The 26,433-nt window shown below is 50.3% G+C and overlaps 1 protein-coding gene across 4 annotated transcripts; it reads right to left on the reverse strand.

The window, feature by feature from the left end:
- Nucleotides 1–299: 299 nt before the first annotated feature.
- LOC129674565 (mesothelin-like) lies at nt 300–24,986 on the reverse strand. 4 transcript variants are annotated; one of them, XM_055604635.1, is made up of 17 exons: nt 24,927–24,986; nt 5,604–5,685; nt 5,277–5,320; nt 4,899–4,936; nt 4,459–4,579; nt 3,833–3,918; nt 3,484–3,613; nt 3,194–3,387; nt 2,870–2,960; nt 2,677–2,776; nt 2,240–2,418; nt 1,995–2,150; nt 1,759–1,901; nt 1,551–1,678; nt 1,157–1,251; nt 591–777; nt 300–519 (listed from the first exon to the last, which is right to left on the reverse strand). In XM_055604635.1, the coding sequence occupies exons 2-17, from the start codon at nt 5,680–5,682 to the stop codon at nt 431–433; spliced, it is 1,860 nt and encodes a 619-aa protein (XP_055460610.1). In that variant the 5' UTR covers nt 5,683–5,685; nt 24,927–24,986; the 3' UTR covers nt 300–430. The 4 variants fall into 4 exon arrangements, with proteins under 4 accessions (XP_055460610.1, XP_055460608.1, XP_055460609.1 ...); XM_055604633.1 differs by lacking the exon at nt 24,927–24,986 and adding an exon at nt 5,791–5,846; XM_055604634.1 differs by lacking the exon at nt 24,927–24,986 and adding an exon at nt 5,811–5,841.
- Between the last annotated feature and the right edge of the window lie 1,447 nt (nt 24,987–26,433).

Below are 26,433 nucleotides of genomic sequence, written 5' to 3' on the forward strand. Positions count from 1 at the left end.
GCTATTGTTGTACAGCCTGTCTCTGCTAAGGCCTTGTTGGGAACAGAATCATCTTGGTGGGACCTAGACTATGGAGGCCTCCCACTCCCCTCAGCTGAAGTCTCAGGATTTCCACTACCTTGGAGATGTCAGCAATCACATCAGGAAGGCCTTGAATAGCTACCCCCTTCCTGGGGTCCATTTTTTCATTCCTCTTTCTTCGACAGTGGGAGGGATGAACGAGGGGAGCTGTATTTGTGTGATCACAAGAAACTCCAAGGTCATTCTCTCGACTGGTCTTGGAAACACTACAGGACATCTTAAGGGGCACACACCACTGTTTATTGGGTTCAAGAGTCCTCAAGCTTTGGCAATGACCCCCTGGACTTGCTCCTGGTCAAGATGGGGCCCCAAAGTAGGGCTGGGGCCAGGAGCCTTAGGGGTGGTGGTCTCAGCTCAGACCCAAAGCCAGGAGCGGAGCTGCAATCCATGCAAATACAAATCCTGGTCCAAGGAGTGAGGCTCCACTGGAGAAGGCCTCTGCAAGGAGAGAGAGCAACTCTAACTCCCTACTCCCTCCCCCAGCTCTGCCCATGGGCAACCCAGCTTACCTCGGACACTGAGGTCCAGGACCAGGTAGCCATTGGGGATGCCACCCTGAAGTCCCAAGCCTAGGCTGTCCAGGTCTTTCTGCTGCTGCCGGGAGAGCCATTCCCGGACAGGGCTTTTATCCTCCTCTGCCTTCAGGTCCACGATGTGTGGCCCTAGAAGTTTGTGGACCTCAGCCACAGTCAGCCCCTGCCAGAGCATGGGAGAGGCATCAGGGTCTCTAGGCATCCCCCCCAGAAGGTTGGAGGGAGCAGTAAACTGCAGCCCACAATACCTCAACCCCTCTATACAAAGGGCCCTACATGAGGCCGCGCATCTTCCTGCAGAGCCTGTCCAAACTCCCCCTCATAAGCTCCAACCCCTCCTCATGAAATCCTGTCTCTGTCCCTCCTATATCCCTGCTTCACACGAGGTCTCCCTCATGAGTCTCTATAAAAAGACCCTCCATTCCACGTAAGGACCCCCACGCACTCCCAAGCCCTCCCAAGCCCTTCTCCTCATACAGCCTGGCCACTTCCTGTAGTGCCCATCTTCAGCCCCTCCCTCCCGAGTTCCCACCTCCACTTACCATCACCGCATCCACCTGCAGCTTCTTGAACGTGGCTAAGTCCATGCCCATGTTCTGCTGGATGAGGGCCCGAAGGTCCTTCGTGGAGGCCCCCCCTGCAGGTGTCAGGGCCCCAGTTTGAAAACTCCCAGCACAATGCAGCCTCACCCTCAATATAGCACACTCAATTTCTCAGAGATTGCCTTCTCCCTGGGGAGTGCCCAGGTCCTTCTATGCTCAGCAACCATCTGGAATACCGGAGTCAGAAGGGGTGGGAAGCCAAAGTCATCGGTGTCAGATCCCACATGTGTATAGGACACCCTGGGTGGGGCAGGGGGAGGGTGGGACTTGGCACAGGACTGTGGGGGCTGTAGTGCCGCTGTTGTGTCCACCCCTCGTGTGTGCCTCAACTTACCCAGGAATGTCCTGATGTTCTCAAAGTATTCCGGCCTGCTCGAGTTCTGGAAGGCTAAGGAGGCCTTCTGAAAGAGGACGTCCAGGTGCCTCTGGCTGCATTTGTCCAGGTCTTGAGGCCCAACCATCCTGGGGGACATCGTAGGCCATGGCAGTGATTAGGAAGCTCTGAGTATCCATTCGGCCCCGCAGAGCACACCAGCACTCACCGTATAACACTGGTGGGGGTAGAGTGCAGATCCTGGGGGCTGATGTCACATAGGAAGGTTAAAGGGATGTCATTCAAGGCGTTTACTATGTCCTGGTCCAGCTGGCCTCCTCCCCGGAGGTAGCGGGCAATCAGGGCAATCACCTGTAGGAAGAAGCCACTGAGGTATCTCGGAGCAGGAAAAGATGCATTTCCCCCTCCCCCATCATGCCACATGTACCCTGGGGTAGATGTTACCTGATCATCCATATTTTGTCCTTTGCTAACTGTGAGCAGAGTTTTCACTGTGTCTGGTGAGGTCACATTCCACTTGTGGATGTCCTCAGGGCTAACGTATTGGAAGAAGCGGCCCAGCTGCTGGATCAGGGACTCAGGGTAGCCTTGTGGGTAGGTCTATAGAAGAAGGGACCATGAGAGCCAGAGCAACTCCTGGTGCCACCGTCCTGGTTACAGCAGACGGATGGGAGCCCATTAGGAAGTACCTTGTCCAGTATGTGCTTGAAGATGCCGAGCTGCTCGTAGGTGAAGGGAAGCTCATTCACAAGATCCATCTGGCTGGCCAGCATGCTGCCATTTACACAGGCATGCAGCTCCCAATCCTGGTAGAAGATGAGGTCTTCATCCACCTTTTTGGGCTCCCGCCCTGGAGGGCAGGCTTGCTCTGCAAGGGTAGGCAAGAGTCAGAGGCGGTGTGCTCCTCTCAACTCTCCCTCCTCCCACACCTACCATGACACAATGGCCTCAGTTTACTCAGTGACAAAATGGTGCAATTCTATTCACCCTCTGAAGTTATGAGCGACCAAGCTGAGGAGCCAGGAATGGCCACTGGTCGGCGCAAACGAAGCTCTACAATGCTAGACCCCTTATCCCTACTGTCCTATCTCAGTCTGCTACCCAAGAGACATGGCTCTGGGCTCACCCCGTGTGTCCCGCCGGAACCTTGGGTGCATGTCAGTCAGCTTAGGCCCCAGCCAGACAGGGTCCCTGGAGATGCGTTGCAGCCATTCAGCTATGACATCCTGAGGGTGGAGCATGGTAGGTTGAGTCCCAAAGCCCAGCAGCTTCAAAGCCAGGCTGGGAAGCAGGGATACTATGCTGGGTAGCAGGGATACCTTGGGGATACTGTGGATGAGGGACTCATCCAACACCACCAGCAGGCCCTGCAGAGCATCCAGGGTGGAGACTGACCACTTCGATGGGGGGCTGTCCAGAAGAAACAGGGGCTCAGCTCAGGGACACAGAATTTGGCCCCAGACAGAGGCCAGGAAAACAGTAACTGGGTCAGACAAGTCCTGTGCTGAGAGGTCAAGAAGTGCAGCCTCCTGGGGAACAAGACCTGACAGGATACAGCTGGGGAGACCCAGCCCTAGGAAACCCAGGCTGGCTATGGCTGTCCTCACATAGAGTCACCTCTATGCTAAGCCACTCCTACTCACCCATACGGGGCTCTTCCGCTCCTCAGGGCCTCCCTGACTGCTTCTTCCTGGCCCTGGCTCAGAGGTCCACGGCACCGTGCCAGCCAGGGAAGCAGGGATATCGCAGATCTGGCCACAAATTTCCCAGGCAGGTCACAGGCCAGGTCTCCGAGAGCCTGCACATCTGCCTCGCTCACTTGAAATCCACGCACGCCCTGCACACACAGCCAGGCAGCCTCAGCACCTTAGGGAAACAACCAGGCCCCCTTCCTGCTCTGTCTCCACCCCTACCAGATGGTGCCATTCCAGACCTGGCATTTCAGAGCTTCCTGTAGCAGCCTCTGGCGCTCCAGAGATCTTCGTGGGAGCAGATCCACATTGGCTTTCGAGATGAGGGAGAAGAAGTGGGCACAGGCCTGTCGTCCCAGAAACATGACTGGGCTGTGGAGAAGCAGGTATGCTGGTTACACACCACACACACACACACACACACACACACACACACACACACAAGCACACACACACACAAGCACACGTGGGCACGCACACAGACATTCCACCGAGCGCCTCATAGCAAAGCCACCCAGTCACACTGCACATCGTAGACTATGGCTAGGCAAGGGGTGAGGGCTGAGACCAAGTTCCCAGCTTGAGGCCTACTTGAGGAAGAGCAGCAGGTCCGGTGGGAGGGTGTCCAGTTCCTTATTGGTGAGGTGCTTAGGAAGACGACGTGCCAGACAGCGCAGCTGCCAGGAGACCAGGACACGTGGCTCAGAATGTTCTAGGCCACAGCCCTCAAGGATGGACTGGGGCACCCTAGCTCTATTCCACCCTACATGCCACACGCTGTACCCTGGCTCTTTTCGCACAGCCTGTGGCATGAACATCCCTCTGCGTGGAGAGCCAGGGACAGGTCTGCCTTGATCTTGAAGTCCATATAGGCTAGTCAGGCTGGCCTCCCTCTCCCTGTCCTTAGTCATGCCACCGCTGACCATGTTTTGAGGACAGAGCCTTGAAAGATGATGCAAGGTCTCTAGGAGAAGGACAGCCAGGTCATCTCAGACTTAAGGAAAGGTAGCAGGCCCGAGGGGGGGTGGGGGTGGCATTCATATGCACACCTAGCGGTCAGCTTAGACAGCAAGAGGAGCTCGGAGGGAAGCCACCAGTCAGGACCAGGTCCTGAGTTGTTGTGAAGGTGAGCAATGGTATCATAGAAACTAGTCACCAACTTCTCTGCCATGGTGTGTCCCCTTCCTAACACCCAAGGGCTATAGGTGGGGACTGACCTGATTCACTCGGAGTGTGATGTTCTTCTGTCTGACCGCCGTAGCCAGCCCCTGGGCATGCTCCGTGCTCAGGCCAGATACCTCATCACACGTGAGGCCAAGAAAGAGGCCTGTGGGGAAACTGGGGACAGGGCTGGGCGTCTGAACCCGACACTGCCCCTCTAGAAGTGCTTCCCTGCCTGGAGCACCCTCCCTTCATGACCCTGGAGTTCAGGTGGCCCTCCCTGGAACAAATGACCACCTGGAAGGCAAGGCACTTATGCCCTGGAACACAGTCCTTCCCTAACCTTACTGAGTCGTCCAGGTTGGGAGGGAGGCGAGTAGAGAGATCAGACAGGACACAGATGCCATTAAAGCATGAAATTTTGGGAACCTGGATATCTGGCACCTGCTTGCTCATCCCTTTTGGGGTGCTGTACGCCAAAAGCTGCTGAACCCACCTGGCAAAGTCAGGGATGTCGGTCAGTACAGCATGGACCTAGGGAACAAGGGCTGGCTGACATTTCCCCAAGCAGATAGGTGCTTCTTTCCCTCAGAGCTTGGTCTCAACTGTTTCAAGGGTCAGGTACTGCCTGAGTCTAAATATTTCTGGGGCCTGTGACCTAACACCCAGGTGTGGCCCTGCTTTCCAACTCAGCTCCTTTCAGGGCCCAGCTGCAGCCAGGATTCTGCTGCTCTCTGGGTTCAGGAACACTCTAGTCAACAGCCATCTTTGAAAACTAGTGCTAAGAGATGGTATGTATCCGTGTGTAAAGTAGAGAAAACATGGCTGCAAGGCTAGACTAGAAAATCCTTTTGTTTTCCCCAGGGGACCTCACCTGGCTGGTGTTTGTAGCCTGGGTCTGCAGAAGTGGCGTCCACCCTGGAGGGGCAAAGGACACAAAGCTGGAAGAGAGGCCGGGGCAGAAATGGGCGCTCTCTGGCCCCAGCTCTCTGCATACTCCACTGGATGTAGAGAGAGTTAAGGCCCCTGCTCCCCACTGCGTCATATAGCCTGGCCTTTCCAGGTCTTTCATTGTTCTCAGGCAACCTAGAAATGGTCCAAGCAGAAAGCAAAGGGCACGAGAGCCTCTTCCAAGGTCCCAACCCATGAAAGCCCTGGGCTTCCTTACCCCTCCCTGGTGATCAGCTCACCCCATACTCACCAAGACTAAGGAAGAGCAGTAGAAAGTGGCAGATGGGGCTTCCACAGGACCCCTGGGGTGGAGATGTTGGCAAGGCCATGGTCTGTGGAAAAAAAAAAAAAAAAACAAAAAAAAACGGCTCTGATGCCCACACCTGTCCTAGCCCTCAGTCCTCACCCCACACCACTGTCTGGGGTCGGTGATGGACCTTTGGGCCTGGGAAAGCACCTGTCCAACTTCTGGGGGCACCTGAAGTAGTGTCTACCAGGCAGACTCTCTACACTGACCGATTGCCCACCCCTGGGAAAACCAGCCCCTTTTTTAGGGAGGAGCATTGAGTCTGAGTCAGCCAGGCACCTCGGCTAGGAGGCCCAGCCCACCAGAGCTGAGCCCATCCTCCGTCCTCCAGGGCAGGGAAGCTCAGAAAGAATAGTACAAGGAGGCAGGGCTGTCTTCCGCTCAGGCTGTCACTGGTTCTCTGTTTGTATCAGGTATGCTGAGTGGTGCAGGCTGGGGCTGTGTTGGGCCACTCTTTCCCCTGGGGCACAGGGCTAAAGGTATCCAGTATATGCACAAACACGGGGCCCCATCAGGCTGACAATGCTGTATCGGGGAGGCAATGTCCCTTGGGGTGACATGGTTTCTCTGAGCTCTTTTCAAGTGCTGACATGGTCAGAACGGCAGGTGGAGAAGTGGGCACCAGAGGATCCATGTGTCTCCTGTGGGGTGGGGTTCAGGAGCTCTATGGATGGGGTGGGCAGGAACTGTTCCTTGGAGAACTGTCTCCCTAAACATGAGTGGAGCTGTATTCCAGCTGACTTTGCCTCAGGCCTCTCTAGGCTGCCCATTGCTCAGAATGTGGGTTTCTCATGCTCAAATGTTTGAGTTGTCTGGCCAGCCCAGCAGCAGGGAATGTCTGGAGAACCCTGGACCCCACAGGCCAGGAGGCTCCTGTTCTGAGAAGTCCCAGAGCAGGTAGAACAGGCTTTGTGGACCAGAAGACGCTATGTAGGGTGGGTGAGCCCAGGCAAGAAACATGTTTCAGTGACTCCCCTCAACCCAGGACACTGTAGCTGCAGTCCAGCCCTGTGTGAGTCAGGACCTGCCTATCATTCTAGTGGGCCCTGCCTCTACAGGCAGCTGTGGGCCCTGGAATCTGCATCTTTCACACCCACATCCTAAGAGACACAAATGGGGGCCACTGTCTTATAGTCACATAGAATCCAAGATTCTGTATACGTGGTGCCCATTCAGCTCGGGCCAAAGACACATCTCAGTGTGAAACGAATACCCACAGTGGTTCCACTGGCATGGTGTCGTGGCGTCCCAGGGGTGGGGGAACACAGGAGAGTCATTCAGGTGAATCCCTCTCCTTATTGGACATGAGGATCGGCGTCTGTAGGCACCCATTTCTCACTTGTCACCTGCATGTCTGCCGAGCACCAACTGTATGCCAGGCCACGCTTTGGGTCTTGTGCAGGGCTCTAAGATGGGACCTAGGCATGAGAGAGCTGACTCTGGCTTTCCCCTGTTGCAGGCGATGGCCCCGCATTCCCCAGGTGGTTCTGAGCAGACCACAAGTTCCTCAGAATGGAGTGTGAGGTGAAGTGGCTGAGTCTATGGCAGGGCGATGGCCGTCCTCCTTCCAGCAAACCCCAGCTGGACAGGGGAGGGGTCGCAATACAAAATCACAGCCTCCCTCCAGCCCAGTCTAGGGTTGGCCCTGAGTGACAGGAAATGAAGTCAGACCACATTCCTTGCAACGATCAGGCTTGGGTGAGGGTTGGGATAAAAAGCCAGGCGTGGGTCTTCAACACAGGGCCACCCGGCTGAGGGCAGCTTTGGTTCTTGCCGTGAATGTGCAGTCGACACAGCACCGTTGTAGGCTCGAGACTTACAGGCCGTGGGTGGGGAAGGAAAATAGAGAGAGAGGCCCCTTGTCCAGGTCTCCAAGGGCTGTAACGGAGCCAGGCAGAGCGTGGTGTGGCGTGCTGGGGCAACAGGGTGTGGGCCAGTCTGCATTCCTGGTAAATGCCGATGGTCTGTGTCCAGCAAGGGGAAAGCGGCTGACCGGGTGGGAGATGGTGGAGTCCTTATCTCTGCCTATAGCTCAGTTTGTCTGAGTGTGGAGGCCTAGCACCCACCAAAGCCCCCAGGTCCCCAAGTCCCCAGTGGCAGGCCCTACTCATGAAAACACTATTGAGCTGGTCTTCTCTGACTCCGTTTCCTCTTCTAGGAAGTAGGTGTGGACCGATGGTACAGCCTCTCTAGCTGTCCCTGGAACAAATGAGTCCCGGCCCAGGCATCTGGGAGTGAAGCTTCTCATGCCCTGGGAATGTGTGGGTGAGGATCCTGTACAGGGCTGCACACGGCCTTGGGCCAGGCCTGAATCACGTGGGGGAAGAGGACTGCTCTCAGCCTTCACCTTAGGGGAGAACCAGACTGGGCTTCCTTCTTGCTGTCCTATTTTCCGGGGGGGAGGGGGAACACAGCTATCACATGCCAGAGCTACAGGGCAAGACAGAGAAGGACCTCCCAGCAGGACACCCCACTCATCTCTAGGAGCAGGGTGCTGAATACAGCCAGGCCATATCGCCTTCTAGATGCTTTCAGATTTAAGCCATGCTGTGGACACCACTGTAGCCCAGCAGTGAGCAGGTGAGGGGTTTCAAAACGCAAACCCAAGGCTGGGTCAGAGCCACTGGCTCCACAGTGCTGAGATGACTGGACTCAACGCACCTAGCCCTGGTTGGTATTTAGTAACAGAGCCACCATGAATGCCATGGTATCCTTCTCCGCCCTTGGTCCCCACTTAATGGAGTGACCTTGAAAGTAAAAGGTCCCAGTTCCCCTCCAACACTTCCAATACCCGGAATGGAGTCTGTCCCAGCTTTTAATACCTACACAAAGAACTAGATTGTGGCCCAGTGGTACAGCATGCTTCAGGAGGCCCTGCGTCCCCAGCACACACACACACATGCACACACACACAAACAAAAGCCTACCTACAAAAACCTTCTATTTGCAGAACTGAGTTTACCCAGCTCCCACCTCTGACCCTTTTCCATGAATGGGTTTTTCTATTCTACCCAACCCTAATCTGCCCAGAACTCAACAAGGCTGCCAGGTAGAAGAGTCAATTTACAAAATCAACAGAGACGTAACAGCTGAAAAATGCCAGACAAGCGTGTGTAATAAGGCGGGGAACAATGTCCGCACTTTGTATTGATACAATTCAAAATATACTAATTATTATATTGGTTGTTTTATTTTTCTTTGGTTTTCCAAAATTATAGTCACATTGGGGAGTCAGTTCTCTCTTTCTACCATGTGAGGCCCAGGGGGCACACTCAAGTTGCCAGCCATCAAATCTTTACCTGCTGAGCCACCTTGCTTGTTTTTTGAGACTGGGTCTGACACAGACCTGGCTGGCCTGGATCTATAGACCAGGCTGGCTTCAAACTCACACAGATTCACCTGCCTCTGCTGGGACTAAAGGTGGACTCGACCACACCTGACTCCTTGTTCTTCTTTTTTGAGGCAGCACCTCAGGTAGCCCAGACTGGCCTCAAGTTAGATGGAGAGCCAGAGATGACCTTGAACTTGATTCTCCTGCCTCTACCTCTTAAGTGCTGGGATTACCCGTGTTCCCTGATGTCAAAGTTATTCTTGCTTGGCCAGCAGTGGTGGAGCACGCCTTTAATCCCAGCACTCAGGAGGCAGAAGCAGGAGGACCTCTGAGTTCGAGGCCAGCCTGGTCTACAGAGCAAGTTCCAGGACAGCCAGAGAAACCCAAGTTATTGTTGCTTAGGCCAGAGAGATGACTCCTCAGGTAAGAGCATCTGTCACCAAACCGATGACCAGAGCTCAATCCCCAGGATCACAGGATGAGAAAGAGACCTGATTCCAGAAGGTTAGGTGGCACACATATGCACAGTAAATAAAGGTGATGATAACAAAGTTATTAATTCTTCTCATCAAAATGCTCCATTTGTTCTTACTGATCTGTGAGGGGGGGGGGTTACAGGCTTCTTCACTGGAGCACATTTCTCCTAGGTTCATGTTAGTGAACGGGCTTTGAAATGTGAATACACCCTTTTGGCTTTGCTTTGAGGAACAAGTTTTAGCCTAAATGAAACGCCTGTCACACCTGTGCACTAGAACGGAAGTCACCGCTTGTTTTAACCCTGACTACACCGGATGGACATAAAGCACGTGCTTCGTAATTCCAGCAGGGTGAGTTACTGAAGTGATGGCGACCACAGCAGATGCCTCCACAGTTCATGCTTCCAAGGCTCGTGATCCCACGGTACAAATGGCCGCCGTACACGCTTCCACGGTACATCTCCCATGATGCTGTAGAACACCTCCAAGGCATAGGACCTCCGCCGTCGTCATCAAATGAACTGCGCCTGCTTGCAAGAAGCAGTCATCATCGGGCGTATGTACTGTTGACCTTCAGGAAAGTGCGAGACGTGCCCCTCCGCTTCTCTGCGATTGTGCCCTAACTGCACAGAGTGCTATGGGTTGTGGAAGGTTAACACGGAGGTGGGGTGTCCCGTCTCTGTGGCCGTGAAGGAGCTGTGAGCCATGCTGGTTGTAGGCTTTCCGCTGCAGCTGCTCTAGGACCACCCACACTCCTACCCTAATCTCTCATCCATACTTTTTTTTAACTTATTTTTTATTCATTACAATTTATTCACTTTGTATTCCAGCTGTAGCCCCCTCCCACGTTCCCCTCCCTCTTCTCCTCCCATACCCCTCCCCCAGTCCACTGGTAGGGACCCTAGTCTATCAGTTCTCATCAGGACTGTCTTCCTCTGTGGCCTGGTAAGCCTGCTCTACCTTCAGGGGGAGGTGATCAAAGAGCCAGCCTCTGAGTTCATGTCAGAGACAGCTCCTGTTCCCCTTACTAGGAACCCACTTGGAGACTGACCTGGTATGGGCTACATCTGTGCAGGGGTTCTAGGGATCAGTCTTAGAAAAGACCCCTGGGCCCAGATTTTTTTTGTTTCTGTTGCTCTAGCAATTAAAAACAAGAAAATCATGAAATTTGCAGGCAAATGGTGGGAGCTAGAAAAGATCATCCTGAGTGAGGTATCCCAGAAACAGAAAGATACACATGGTATATACTCACTTATAAGTGGATATTAGACATATGATATAGGATAATCATGCTAAAATCTGCACACCTAAAGAAGCTAAGCAAGAAGGAGGACCCTGGGCAAGATGCTCAATCTTCATTCAGAAAGGCAAATGGGATAGACATCGGAAGAGGGAGAAAACAGGGAACAGGACAGAAAACAGGAAACCACAGAGGGCCTCTAAAAGACTCTACCCAGCAGCATATTAAAGCAGATGCTGAGACTCATAGCGAAACTTTGGGCAAAGTACAGGGAATCTTATGAAAGAAGGGAGAGATAGAATGACCCGGAGGGGACAGGAGCTCCATTCATCCATACTCTTTAAGAAAGCTTAATAAAGCACCTGGGAGGCAGAGGCAGATGGATCTCTGAGTTCGAGACCAGCCTGGTCTACAGAGCTAGTTCCAGGGTAGTCAAGGCTACACAGAGAAACCCTGTCTGTGCATGTGGAGGAGGGGATGGGGGTGGGGTCGGAGGTGAAGAAAGAGGAAGAGAGGGATGGAGGGAGGAAGGAAAAAAAGGAAGGGAGGGAGAAAAGAAGGGGAAGAAGAAAGAAAGAGAGAGAAAGAGAGAAAGAAAGGAAAGAAAGAAAGAGAGAGAAAGAAAGAAGAGAGAAAGAAAGAAAAGAAAGAAGAGAAAGAAAGAAAGAAAGAAAGAAAGGAAGGAAGGAAGGAAGGAAGGAAGGAAGGAAGGAAGGAAGGAAGGAAGGAAGGAAGGAAGAAAGGAAGGAAGGAAGAAAGGGTGCCACTTTGGTTCTTGGTTGGGACCTTATCAGGAAGGAGTGAACATTGTTTACATCTCCCTAGAGAAGGAATTTTCACAGCACAGTGCATGCTTCTCATAGTCGTACAGCTTTCCCTTGTGATCCTACGTTAAATTTGCTGAAGATCATTGTAAGCTGGGTGTGGTGGTTCGCACTTGTAATCCTAGCACCAGGAAGTGGGAGGCAGGAGAATTGCCATGTGTTTAACTACATAGTAAACTGAGAAAGAAAAGAAACATTGATGTTGAAGTTGTTGATACCCAAGGCCATTCAGTATTGGATAACACCACTCCTTCCTGTTTGGCGATTCCCCGGCCCCTGGTGGCAGGACCTGAGCACACCTGGTCCATTGTGAAGCCTCTGACCTGCTCCCTGGGAGGGCAAGTCAGGCGTTTATTCAGTATCTACTTCTGACAAAAGATACCAGAACTGGTGAAGGCAGAAACGCACAGTTGACTTCAACAACGCAGAGGCGCCCAGAACACTTCTCACAGGGAACTCGCTGGAAAACCACAGTGAGAAACAAAAGGGCACCCTGAAAAAAACACTTCCCAGTTCCCAGTTTGGTAGATCAGCCCCCTCTGTCTCTCCACAGCTGAAGGCAGTAGCCACAGCAGCGGACCCACCCGCTCAGGTTCCTCTGAATCCCTTCCCACACCCCGTCACTCTTCAGACCCTACCAAGAGGCTCTTTCCCTTTCACCTCCCAACTCAGCCTAGAGACAAGGACTCCTCCAGTAAATGGGCTGCCTGGTCCAGGAACTTCGGTGGAGTCCTAGGAGCCAAGGAAAATCATTCAAAATTTCTTGCTTCCATTTACCTTGTGTTTGTTTCTTTGTTGCTTGTGGAAACAGGGTCTGATTATGTAGCCAGCCTAGCTTTGAACTTGAGGCCTTCATACCACAGCCTCCAGAGTTCTGTGTTATTACGTGTATGTTTAGCTATGTGGGAACCAGAAGACAACCACCCACCTTGCTTTGTTTTCTTTTTTTTTTTTTTTTTTAATCTGGTTGGTTGGTTGACTGTTTCTTTGTTTTTGTTTTTGGTGGTGGGGCATTGTTTTGTTGTTTTTTGGTTTTGTTTGTTTGTTTTTTGAGACAGGGTTTCTCTGGCTGTCCTGGAACTCATTTTGTAGACCCAGGCTGGCCTCCAAGTCACAAAGATCCATCTGCCTCTGAGAGATCAAAGGCTTTTGCTACCATACCCATCTTTGGTTTTGGTTTTGTCTTGTTTGTTTTGAGACAGGATACACTAGTAGCTCTGGCTAGTCTGGATGATTTTTAAAAATTACTCTGTGTGTGTGTGTGTGTGTGTGTGTGTGTGTGTGCCTATAGTACATGTGTGGGAGAAGACAACTCTGTGATTGTTTTCACCTTTGACCATGAGATTCCCAAGGACAGAATTCAGGTCATCAGGCTTGATGGCATATTCCTTTACCTGCTGAGCCATCTTGCCTGCCCAACTTTTTTATTTTATTTTATTTTTAGGCAGGTTTTTTTTTTTTTTTTCACTGCCTGGGGCTCACTGCTTCAGTTGGCTGTCTCTCCCTCCCTAGTGCTGGCATTACATGGATTCTGGGGCATGTACTTGCAAGATCCTTCCCCAAGTCAGCTTCCTAGCCCCCTATAATCAACTGTTGAACTTGGGCCCACCATCTTTCTCCCTCAGAACAGCCGAGGGAGAATATTCAGCTTACTATGTAGTTAATATTCCCTCAGAATATTCATAAACAAAACTCTGTCTTCTGGATTTACCTCCTCAAGTGTTGCAATCTTAACTTTTCTTGCTTGACTTACAGATGAATGTCACTGGGTTGTAGCCTCATCTTCTTTTTTTAATTTTTATTTTTGTGAAGATATTCCGCTATGATAACGTGTTCTATTCTTAAACTTTCTAATTTTTCCGACTGGCTTCCGGCAGAGCGGGAACATTTCCTGTGATGATCGCAGCTGTCGTGTCATTACACCCTAAACACAGTGCTTCGTCATCTGATTTCTGTTTGTTTTGTGTCGATGCAGGTGGACCCTGGGGCTTGTTGAATGCTGTGCAAGCATTCACTTCTGACGGACAGCACCAGCCCCCGTCCACCAAAAAGCCAGCTTCTCCTTCACAGACAGTGAGCCCTGGTAACGAGATAACATAGACGCCACGGCGGGAGCCTGTGGCCTCGGCATGCTGCTGTTTCTGCTGCTCCCGTGATCTGCAGTGGGCATCAGGCAGCCAAGACAAACAGTGAGCCCATCCTTTCAGCTCCATCCCGCGGTGATAGGAGCACAGTCATGGAACCTTGCCAGTGACACAACTGTGTGCCAATTAAACTAGATTCAGGGACAGTTTCCATGCATCACCAATATCATCCTCTTTGATTTTTTAACTTTTTAAAAACTTAGAAGCAGGGGGACAGGGGCTGAAGTGATGGCTGTGTGGTTAAGAGCACTTGCTGTTCTTGCGGAGGACTTGGGTTCAGATCCAAGCATTTACATGACTGCTTACAGCTATCCACACCCCCAGGTCTAAGGAACCCAAGGCCCTTTTCTGCACCCTGCTAACACCAGGCACACACAATGTACAGCAAAGATACCTACAGGCAAACACTCATGCACATTCGGGCTGGGTCCTCACCACCAAAAACTAAAAAACCAAAATCTATATATCAATCAAGAAGCTGAAGCAGAAGAATCACAAGTTGGAGGCCAGCCTTGGCCACGTAACAAGATACTGTCTCAAAAGGTACAAAAAAAAAAAAAAAAATCTTTAACGCAGACATTAACTGGCAGGACTATCAGGAGGTGGTGAGGCTTACCTGTGCACTGTCAGTAAGAGACAGGGTTTAGGCTAAAGACAGGGACTGAGAGGTAAAAGAAGGCCATGTGCGGCAGTCCACTTCTGTAATCTCTGGACCCAGGAAGCAGGAAACAGGAGGACTGGGCATCTGGGGCCGGCCTGGGCTACATAAGGAGACCTTGTCACAAACAAAGACGTGGTAAACAGCAGGTACAAAAGGACGCTGCTGACCAAAGCAGAACCCATTGCTTTTAGTTCAGCACACACATGGGCTCACCAACACAGACCAGATGGGGAACTCTACATATGTCTCAAATTTAAGGCGGGTGGTGGTGGCACACACCTTTAATCTCAGTGTAAGACCTGGGGTCTCACCGCTCAGGAGTTCAAGATCGCGCCCTTCCCAGAAACTCCCCCAGACCACGACTCATTGCAAAAGCAAGAGGTTTATTAACCATTGCGCAATGGGGTCACCCCTGCTGGTCAGCAAAGAGTGGCACCGGGAGACAAAGGCCTTTAGGTTTTTAAAAGAAAAATTGTGTGAAAATTGAAGTTGCAGTTTTGGCAATTTAGGATTGGATGAGGAAGCTATAAAGTAAGATAATTGGTTAGTCTTAGGTGCTCAAGCTTGGCCAGTCCTGCCAAGTGTGTATGCAGCTGCAATTGAAGGTGGGGTGGTTAGCTCATCCTTGAAGATTGGGGCTGCAGACTTTTGGCTGGAGGTCAAAAGCTACTCAGAAGATGTCTGGGTTCGTTGCTAAGAAACATTATCTCAAAGACAAGGGTCTGGTCCTTCTTTTTGCTGAGTGAAGGTCATTGCTTGCTTGCCCTTTTTTTTTTTTTGGTCCTCACAGATAGGGTCACATTTTTCCATTCGCTGGAAAGGTACTAAGAGGCTTTAGCTTAACCTGAACCTAAAACTCAAAACTATAGGCTTTAGAAGACATACAGGTTACAAAGTTAGTCTAACCCTTTCATCAGCACTCAGGAGGCAGGGGTAGATGGATTTCTCTGAATCTGAGGCCAGCCTGGTCTACAGAGTGGGTTCCGGGCCAGCCAGAGCACACAAAGAAACTGTCTTGAAAAACAAACAAACAAAAAAAAAAGAAAGAAAGAAAGAAATCAGTAACCCAGTTTAAATATATATATATATATAAAATTCAACATTTTAGTTTAGTGATCCAAAGATCAAAGAAGTTATCACAGGACTGTAATCTCAGTGCTAGGATGGCTAAAGTAATAGGGTTGCTGTGAGCTCTAGGCTAGCCTAGGCTACAGTGTACTATATTGCCTCAAAAAAGTCACCTAGGAAACGTGGCATTTCTCACTGAATGGCAATGAGACACATCCTCTTTGAAGTGATAGTTGGTGAATTTTCCTACGTGTGAAGTCTGTGTCATTAAATCCTGCTCGGGTTAGGAGTGAGGCTCAGCGGTAGAACATTTACCTAGCGAAAGTGTGGTCCTAGCTTCCATCACGTGAAAATAAGTGAACAACCACACCTGTAGGAAGCTGTCAGAGGAGCTGGAGCATGGTGGCACAGGTCTCTAATGGGATCTGGTGAGTTCGAGGCCACCCTGGTCTACAGAACAAGTTCCAGGACAGCCAAAGCTACACAGAGAAACCCTGTCTCAGTAAAACGGAAGGAAGGAAGGAAGGAAGGAAGGAAGGAAGGAAGGAAGGAAGGAAGGAAGGAAAAAGAAGTTGTTAGAGGGCTGGAGAGGTGGCTCATTAGCTGAGAGTCACACTGCTCTTCTAGAGGAGCCTACTTTGGCTCCTAGCACCCACATTTGAAGGCTCACAACCTCCCGTAACTCCAGCTGCAGGGGATCCAGTGTCTCTGGCTTCACGAGCACCCACACTCATGTGTACATGACCCCACACACACACAGACACATAAACATAATAAAAATAATAACCTAAAAAAATTTAAGTTGTTAGATGGAAGTTGATGCCATGTACTTATAATCACAGCTACTTGGGAGACTGAGGCAGGAAGATTATTTGAGCCCTGGAGTTTAAGACCAACCTGGGGGAGGGAAAGGAGGAAGGAGGAAGGAGGAAGGAGGAAAGGGGGGTTAGATTTCATCTCAACAAATACAAGTTGTTTGCTACAGCTAAAGCAGTATGACTAGGAAGAGCCTGGGGGAGAGAGCAGAGAGGGGAGGGCTAGAGGAGAGGGTAGCAGAGCGATGACTTGGAAGGGTCTATTGCACCCTGAGTGACTATGATTGACAACAGTTTAACTCTACATTGAAAACATCCAGAGAAGCCTGTAACTACTCTCAACACAAGGAATGATCAGCGATGGAGGGGACCGGCCACTCTCTGGGCTGGCCATGTGCACTGTAGACGGGTATTGAAACGCTGCCCTGGCCCCATAAACAGCTGCACTCATCAGAAAACAACCTCAGGTGTAGGTCTTCACCTTCTACCATCTTTGAATCAGGGTCTCTTTGTTGTTTTTCAGCTCCGTATGCCAGACCAGTTGGCCCATAAACTTCCTCCTGTTCAACTGGAGTTACAGACTCACACATTGCATCTGACTTTTACATGAACTCAGGTCCTCGGCCTGGAGAGATGGCTCAGCAGTTAAGTGCACTGGCTGCTCTTGCAGAGGACCCGGGTTCAATTCCCAGCACCCACATAGTGGCTCACAAGCATCTGTAACTCCAGTTTCAGGGGATCCAATACCCTCTTCTGACCTCTGTGTCCACCTGGCACCCACAAGATACACATGCGAGCAAAACACACATCCATATGAAATAAATAAATAAATGAAAATGTTTTCAGGATATGTATTCAGGGGGCTGGAGGGACGGCTCAGCGTTTGGGAGCACATACTGCTCCTGCAGAGGACCTGAGTCCAGTTCTCAGCATCCATGTCCTGTGGCTCACAACCACCTGTAACACAAACTCCAGGTGATCTAACCGCCCTGGCCTCTGCATGCACAGAGCATAATTTAAAGCAAAGCTTTAAAATATTACTCAAGCCAGGTGGGATGGTGCATGCCTTTAATCCCAGCAACTCAAAGAAACAGAAACAAGTGGATCTCTGAGTTCAAGGCCAGACTAGTCTACAGAGGGAGTTACAGGACAGCCATGGCTACACTGAGAGGCCCTGTAACAAAAAAAAAAATAAATAAATAAAATAAAATAAAAATATTATTCAGTGGTAAACATGTATGTGGACATTAAAAACCATGCCGTGGCCAGATGTAGTGGTGCATGCCTTTAATCCTAGGCAGAAGCAGGCAGATCTCTGAGTTTGAGGCCAGCCTACTCTACAGCACGAGTTCCAGGACAACCAAGGCTACACAGAGAAACCCTGTCTTGAAAAGCCTGTATACACATATATACGTATCAGTGGAACTGGAGACAGTCTGAGAGCCATTACTGTGGGTGTACTTAACAGCAGCACACTGAGCCCTCAGGGGGACTGACATTCTTATACCTGCTTCAGCGTAGTTGGCTTTGGAAACGTTGTGCTCAGGGAAATTCTCCAGTCGAAGAGGCACACTCATCACGTGATCCTAGTTAAATAAAATGGACAGGCCAGAGACAAAAACCCTGAAGAAGTCACTAGAGGCTGGAGCGTGACGGGGGGTTGCTGTGGTCTGGGTCCAGAGTTTCTGTGTGGGATAATGACAATTTTCTGGAAACAGATGGTAGGGTGGTCACATGACCAAACGAAAGTACTTAACACTACCGAACAGCGCTCCGAAAAATGATCAAAACAGTTGGGTTTACGCTGCATATATTTTACCACAACAAAAAGCACACCAGGCGGATCTCTGTGTGTTTGAGGCCAGCCTGGTCCATAAAGTGAGTCCAGGACAGCCAAGGCTACACAGAGAACCCCTGGCTCAAAACAAAACAACAAAAAACACTGAGCCTGGAGCTCAGTGGCTAAGGGCGCTCGATGCTCTTCCAGAGGATCTGCTTTCAGTTCCCAGCACCCACATCAGATGGCTCACAACCACCTGGAACTCCGGCTCCAGAAGATCCCACACCATCTTCTGGCCTCCCCAAGCATGTGCAAGTACATAAGATACATTCACACACATACACAAACACACACTAAATAAATACTCAGTCCATATTCAAAAAAGAAGAGGCAAGGTATCAGACATTAAGAGGCAAAGAACGGACGATGGAACCAGCAAGATCCTGGGTTCAAAACACAGTACCGGGTGGGTGCGGGTCTGTAAAGCTCAGGAATGAAAAAGAGAGAAACAAAGAAAGAACAGAAAGCCCCAGCAGAAACTGTAGGTTGAAATTCCACCAATGTGGTTAGCAATCCCATTCTACCCTGATAACACCGGGACAGTGAGTGTCAGGAAAGGGAAACTTAAGAGGTTAAGGGGTGAACGAAGAGCCCATACTACCTGTGACAATCCAGACAAGGGCACGGGGTGTCCAGACGAGGGGAGATACATGAGGGGACAGTGTGGAGGCGCTCTCCTTTGGCTTGCTTATGCCCTCGGAGGCTACTGCTGCACTCTCTGTAGTGCCCAGGTTCTAGGCCATATGCATCAGGGACAGGGGAGTGGGGAGGAGCCGCTTGGTAGCAGGTGGGGCTGGCACCGCTTCAGGGCCTCCTGCCTGCTGCACAGGTCAGAGGAGAAGGTGGTGGCCACTGTCCCAGCAGTTCCGTCAGTGCTGCCTCGTCTCCAGTGCCGTGGGCACTGGAGGTGGCCCTGTGCCCTTCCCGGTGCCACAAACGGCCTGCTCAGTGTGTGCAGAGGAAGAAACGGCGACGAGAGCAACCTGAGCACTCTCTCCCCTCTCAGTTCTGCATAGGATGAGCTGCACCCCCCAGCTTCCTACAGCGTTCACAGAGCGTCATCCAGGAAATACACCATCTGTGTGCCACTATTTTTTGTTGTTGTTCTGTTTTGTTTTTCGAGACAGGGTTTCTCTGTGTAACAGAGCCCTGGCTGTCCTGGACTCACTCTGTAGACCAGGCTGGCCTCAAACTCACAGAGATCCGCCAGCCAGATCCACCTGCCTTTGCCTCCTGGGTGCTGGGATTAAAGGCGTGCACCACCACACCCGGCCTGTGTGCAATCATCACCATGGGCCCTGCTCAAGAACCCCAGGAGGCCTGAATATGGTGGTGTGTACCTGTAATCCCAGCACTCAGGGGGGCTGAGGCAGGGGCCATGAGTTCAAGGTCAGCCTGGGCTACAGAGTGAATTCTATGATAACCTGGGTTACAAAACCAAAACAAGGGGCAAATGAGATAGTCAGGCCTGACCACCAGAGTATAATCTCTGGAACCACACAGAAGGAAAGAAGAGACTCCAAGTTGTTCTTCTCGAGTTCGTGAGTGTGCGCATGAGACAGACAGACAGACAGACAGACAGACAGACACACACACACACACACACACACACACACACAGTGAAATGGTCTGGCGGGTAAAGGCTTCCTGCCAAGCCTAAGAGCCTGAGGTTAGCCCCCAGGACCCACATCGTGAAAGGAGAAATCAGACTCCTGATTCCTCTGACCTCCACATGTGTACTGCAGGCATATGCAGGTGTTTGCATAGAAACATCTACACGATAAATAAATGAACATAAGTAATTTTTTGTTTTTTGTTTTTCGAGACAGGGTTTCTCTGCGTAGCCCTGACTAACCTGGACTCACTTTGCAGACCAGACTGACCTCGAACTCACAGAGATCCACCTGCCCCTGCCTCCCCGAGTGCTGGGATTACAGGCATGTGCCACCGTGCCCTGATGAATCTAAGTAATTTTAAAAATTGAATAATCCGAACTCTCAGAGACGGTGGCAGCATGCACAGGGGCCTTACAGGCCTGCAGTAGATGCGGTAAGAGAGCTGAAAGAAGTGGTCGTACGTCCCCACCCCTACTCCAGAAGCTATCTCCAACTGACAGCCCCTTGAAAATAAAAAATGGCTTTTCTCCAAGGAGTCTCACAGGGAAACAAACCACCTTAAGGGCAGGCTCCAAGCCAGGAGTAGATTGCCAACACAAAAGCTCAGCTGCATCTTTGGAGGTTCTTTGTCTCATAATGTTAAGTTGGGGCAATCTTGAAAAACAAACAAAAACAAACAAATAAACATACATTTTTAAATAGGCATAAATAAATGTAAAAATAAGAACAACAGAGGAGCCTTGAGCACGAATAACACGCTGGCCCTAGTCACCTAAGCAGACACCCCAGCTGGCGGGAGGCTTGAGGCCAGGGCACAGAAATCACAGTGACAGTACCTCTCTGCCTGAGCAGCCACTCAGGCCTCTCATTAGCCTCTAATTGCAGCGCGTGCGGGCTCCTGAGGGGCCGTTGCTGGGATCCCACCTGTTGACAAGATGTAGCGGCCCCACAAGCACAGAGCCGTGTGTTGATTATGCCACTAATGATGCCCAGCAGTCGCTGCTTCCAACAAATCAAACTCCTCCGTTCAGCCTCCATCACCGAAACTTGCTTGACACGGGGCGTGGATGGGGTAGACAGGGCTTCAGCAAAAGGATCCCAGGCAATGGGGGTCAATGTCACCAGCACCACTGCAAAAATCTTGCTACAAAATGCTGCTTTATCTCTATCTTGTTAGACATGCCACCCAAGCCCACAATATACTACACCCTTGTGGTGGGGGGCCTGCATGTCTGTCTTTCTTTCTTTCTTCCCACTTTTTAAAAATTTATTTAAGTATTTTCCTTTTTATTGTAGGAGTGCTCTGTCTGCATGTACACCAACATGCCAGAAGAGGGCATCAGATCGGTTTCTAGGTGGTTGTGAGCCACCATGTGGTTTCTGGTAATTGAACTCAGGACTTCGGGAAGAGCAGGCAGTGTTCTTAACTGTTGAGCCATCTCACCAGCCCATTAAAAGAAAAACTTATTTATTAACATTGTATGTTCATTGGTATTTCAACCGCATGTATGTCTATTCAAGGGTGTCGGATACCCTGGAGCTGGAGTTATAGACAGTTGTAAGCTGCCATGTGGGTGCTGGAATTGAACCTGGGTCCTCAGGAAGAACAGCCAGTGCTCTTAACCTCTGAGCCATCTTTCCAACTTGGGACCCAGCTTTCATAAGGAGCCCAGCACCCCAGTGGGACCTTCCCATGGGGAAGTACCTACACTTCAAGTTATAAGGAAGGGGTAGGAAGAAACACCTTGGCCTCATATCCACTCAGACAAGATTCGTGACTTCATAACCATCGGGGGCCTAAGGCTGATTCATCCCCAACTGACTGAGTGCTGGAGAGACCTCTGTTGACCACTGTAACAATCAGCTTTATCGCTGTAACAAAATCACAAAATCATGAGGTAATCACAAAAAAAGAAAAGGAAAGGAAGGAAGGAAGGAAGGAAGGAAGGAAGGAAGGAAGGAAGGAAGGAAAAAAGGGGACTGGAGGGATGGCTCAGTGGTTAAAGGAGTATGCTGCTCTCTCAGGGGACCAGAGTTCTGCTCACAACTTCCTGTACTCCAGCTCCAAGGATCTGAATCCATCTTCTGGCCGCCAAGGACACACACACACACACACACACACACACACACACACACACACACTTAAGAGGTAGAGAAAAAGGCTGGGGCTGGGGCTCAGTGGTTAGACGCATGGAACCCTGCCTTCAGTCCCTAAGACTGTGTAACTGGGTGATGGTGCCTGTCTGTAATCTCAGCATTCAGGAGGTAAAGGCAGAAAGTATCACAAGTTCAAAGCTAGCCTCGGCTACAGTGAGTTTGAGGCTAGTGTCAGCTATACAAAACCTTGTCTCAAAGAGAAAGAAGGAGAAATGGAGGGAGGGAAGGAGGAAGAGAGAAAGAGGAGAAGGAGAGAGAGAGGTGTTGGGAGTGTTGGCGGTTTTGCTTGGCCCTGTCACCTTCAGGCATCTGGGAAGCAGAAAAAAAAGGGGGGGCAGATCCTACTCTAGAGCTTGCCCAGCAACCAACACCCCCATATACCCTATCAGTGCTGACTGGACAACAGTCCCTGAAGGCGCCTCTGAAAGCTCCCTGGAGCCAAATCTTTAGCATGTGGACTCTGAAAGAACATTCAAGACCCCAATCACATCAGCCACACACACACAAACACACACACACACCACAAATAAACCAAAATAGCGCCAGCTCACAAAGACTATGGAGGGCGATCAGGTGAGAGGAGCTTCACTTTATGTAGGGCACGAGGCTGACCGACCACACCACCTGTCCTGAACTTGGTCTGGCCTGACCCTGTCCAGCCTTTGACACAGGTGGAATGTGCTGTCCTCCACCCCGCCCAGCAATTTGCCTGACAGCTCTTGGGCGCCAAACTGGATGATGCTCCTAACTGGTGGGAGTGAGACTGTGATTGAGGACCCTCCATGGGCACAGCCTCCCTCCCGCCCCTGTGCAAGCCCTCAGGGTGGCAACGTACACCTGTGTATCTTTTGGGAGCTGGAAAACACAGACAACTGCAGCCTGAAGGGGCGAACTCCACTTTTTTCTTTCTGAATTTTGTAGCACAGTGTCGTCCAACACAGCATGGGAGGGAGCGTTGAGGAACACAGGCTTGAAACAGGCGCACTTTCCTCCACACATTGTTTCTCCCTCCGGGCAACACTCTACCCACAATAATTCTATATCATCCATCCATCCATCCATCTACCTATGTATTTATCTACCTACCTATCCTATCATCTATTTTGGGGCAGGGTCTCACTCATTATGCCCGGTCTGGCCTCAATCTTGCTATGCAGCTGATAGTGACTTTGAAATTCTGATCTTCCAGCCTCCCCCTTCCAAGTGTCTGACTTATGCAGTACCAGGCATTGAACCCCAGGTTTTGTGCCTGGTGAGGCAAACACTATCAACTGAGCTAATATCCAACCAAAAAATATATATATACGTATACATATATGTATATACATATACGAGACCAAGTCTCCTATGTAGTTCAACGTGACCTCACAGCCATCCTTTCTCAGCCATCTGAGATTACCTGTGGGTATATCACCTGCCCCCACACCAGGGTCATGTCACACCTGATCACACTGACTCTGGCCGCTCCTGGACCTCAGAGGTTCCCACCAGTTTCCCATTGGTTCTAGCTTGCTTTTCTGTAGCTGTGATGAAACACCGTGACAGAAGCAAAGAGTTTATTGTATTGTACATGTTAGAGTCCATCACCTAGGGAGCCAGAGCAAGAGCTCCAGGCAGAGTGTGGAAGCAGAACCTGAAGCAGGGGTCATGGAAGAACGCTGCTTGCTGGCTTTTTCCAAGGCTTGCTCAGCCGGCTTCCTTATATAACCCAGGACCACATGCCCAGGGTCGAGGGAGTGTAGAACCGTCCTCAATGGGCTGGGCCCTTCTACATCAGTCATTAATAAAGAAATACCTCCAGGCTGTGGTGGCGCACACCTTTAGTCCTAGCCCTCGGGAAGCCCAGGCAGGTAGATCTCTGTGAGTTTGAGGCTAGCCTGGTCTACAGAGCGAGTTCCAGGACTGCTGGGGCTCTGTTACAAAGAGAAATCCTGTCTCAAAAAACATCATCATCATCATCATCATCATCATCATCATAACAATAATAATATACTTCCACAGATATGCCCACAGGCCACTCTGATGGAGGCAATTCTTCAACTGAGGATCTCACTTTCCAAGGTGACTCTGGCTAATGCCAAGTTGAGGGAAGCTATCCAGCCCCAACATCTGTTCCCACAATGGATGAGGCCATCAAAGGTCTTGAGGTGTGTAGTGACAAGACTTCAGCAAAAGAGGTTCAGAGATACAGAGGTAAGAGGGTCACGTGAAAAACAAAGACTAGAAGCATGTGCGCACAGGCCTGGCAACACCTACAAGAAGAGACAGGAAAAAATTTTCCCTGCATTCTGAGGAGGGTGAGACGCACCACACAGACATGGATGCCAGACTTTTGGTCTCCAGAGCCGTGAAAATAAGTTTTCATTGTTCTAAGCACCCAGTTGTGGCCATCTGTCACAGCAGCACACAGCACATCCTTACAGATGGTGGAACTGGCATAGTCAAGAGAGAAGACAGGACTACGGGCAAGCCTCCATGAGCGCCACATGGGCAGTAGAAAAAAAAATGGCTGCTTCCCCCCAACTAAGTGGCAAAATGGTACCTGTGGGCAAAAGAGGTCTATGAGTACCCAAGACAGCCAGGAAAGTTCAGGGAATGGAACACCACACCAGGGCACAGTGTCACAGCAGCTGAGGCCCAGCCGATTTCTCCCAGTGTCCCTGGCTGGCCTCTGTGTCCTCCTTTCCCCTCCCTGACGTCTGTAAACCCTCCAGTTCTCAGAATCTAGCTTGGGGACATACACAGGGGAAGCACATGGTAAATACTAACTAATGATGATGATGAAACAATTCGCAAAATAGGAGCTTGGGGACCCAGAGGCCTGACATCTGCATGGAGCCAGAGCCCACAGGGAAATGAGTTAATGAAAGATGTCTGAGGAGGTGGTGCACCCCCAGCAGATAACGTGTGTGTGTGTGTGTGAGAGAGAGAGAGAGAGAGAATGAGAGAGAAACAGAGAAACAGAGAATCAGAAACCGAGGTCCTATTTTATGAACCAGAAACGAGCCCTAAAGCCGGTGAGATCACTTGCCTAGCACTCGGGAAGCTGAGTTCCGCTTTAGAGATTGAAATAAAACAAAAGTCCTCAACTTACTCTGTTGGTCTCTTGTGGGACTGAATGTCCTGGATTCAGGGCCACTCCAGAAGCTGAGCCTCCAATCTCCATCCTTTTTGTTGTGTGTGTTTGTTTAAGAGTCTTACAGTGTAGTCCTAGCTACCCTGTGTTTACTACAGGACACAAGCTAGCCTCAAACTTGAAGCAACTGGGCTGGCAAAGTGGCTCCACAGATTGCCAGCCTGATTCCCAGCATTCAGCTCCTGAAACCTCCATGAAGTGGGAAGAGAGAAAGAACACTAACACATGTTTGTAGTGTTTTTCTCTCTTCCCACTTCATGGAGGTTGCTCTCTGACCTCCACATGCTGAAATCCTCACCATGCCACTCCTGCCCGGACACACATACATGTTTGCAAGCACACAGCAATAGTACATTTCCTAAGAATGATTTCTTTTTCTTTTACGTATATGAGCATTTTGCCTTTATGTACAGTTGTGCATACCTAGTGTCCACAGAGGTCAAGAGAGATCATCAGGCTCCCCAACAACTAAAGTTACAGACAGTTGTGAGCTGCCAGGTGGGGGATGGGAACCCAACTAGGGTCCTCTGCAAGAACAGCGCACACTTCTAACAGCCAAGCCATCTCTCCTGCCCCATAAACCATTTTTTAAAAAGTTGAAGCAATCCTCCTGTCTCAGTCTCCCGAGTGGCAGGGTTATAGGCATATGTCACTATACCTGGCTATGGCTCCACTCTGTTTTTAGCTTTAAGAGCTTTATCAAAATGCAAACTCATTGCCAGGCGTGGTGGCACACGTCTTTAATCCAAACACTCAGGAGGTAGAGGCAGGCGGATCTTCATGCGTTCAAGGCCAGCCTGGTCTACAAGTCGAGTCCAGGACAGCTAGGGCTATTATACAGAGAAAGCCGGCCTTGAAAAACTAAAAAACAACAACCAAATAAACAAACAAAGTCACATGTCCCATTTAAAGTGACAATTCACAATGTGTGGGGGCATTCCCTGTAATCCCAGTATACAGAAAGCTAAGTAGGAGGATTAAGAATTTGAAGCCAGGCTGGGTTACTCAGTGACCATCTCGGTTTAGGGGAAGAAAACAAAAAAGTGTAGGATTTAATGGGTTTTAGTACCTTGGGGTCTTTTTCTTTTGTAAAATTGCATTTATCTGTGTATGTACATACATGTGTAGGTGTGTTCACGCTATGTTGTACCTGTGGAGGTCAGAGAGTAATTTGCAAGTCGTGATTCTCTATTTGCACCATTTGGGTCCTAGGGATTGAACTTGGATCGGCAGGCTTGGTAACAAGTGCCTTTACCTACTGGCAGGCCAGTAGGCCCCAGGAATCTCTCTGTCTCTGCTTACTCAGGGCTGGGATTACAGGCACATTAGTTCTGAGGTCAAACTCAGTTCCTCTTGTTTGCACAGCAAGCACTTTGTCATCTGTCATCTCCTCAGCTTGCTTGTAACCATTTCTAGCAGACATTTTGGTGACATTAATCACATCACAAGGCCAGGCATGGTGGCA

This window comes from Psammomys obesus, unplaced genomic scaffold (assembly GCF_907164565.1).
Source record: "Psammomys obesus unplaced genomic scaffold, mPsaObe1.curated_primary_1811, whole genome shotgun sequence".
In the NCBI taxonomy this organism is placed as follows: Eukaryota; Metazoa; Chordata; class Mammalia; order Rodentia; family Muridae; genus Psammomys; species Psammomys obesus.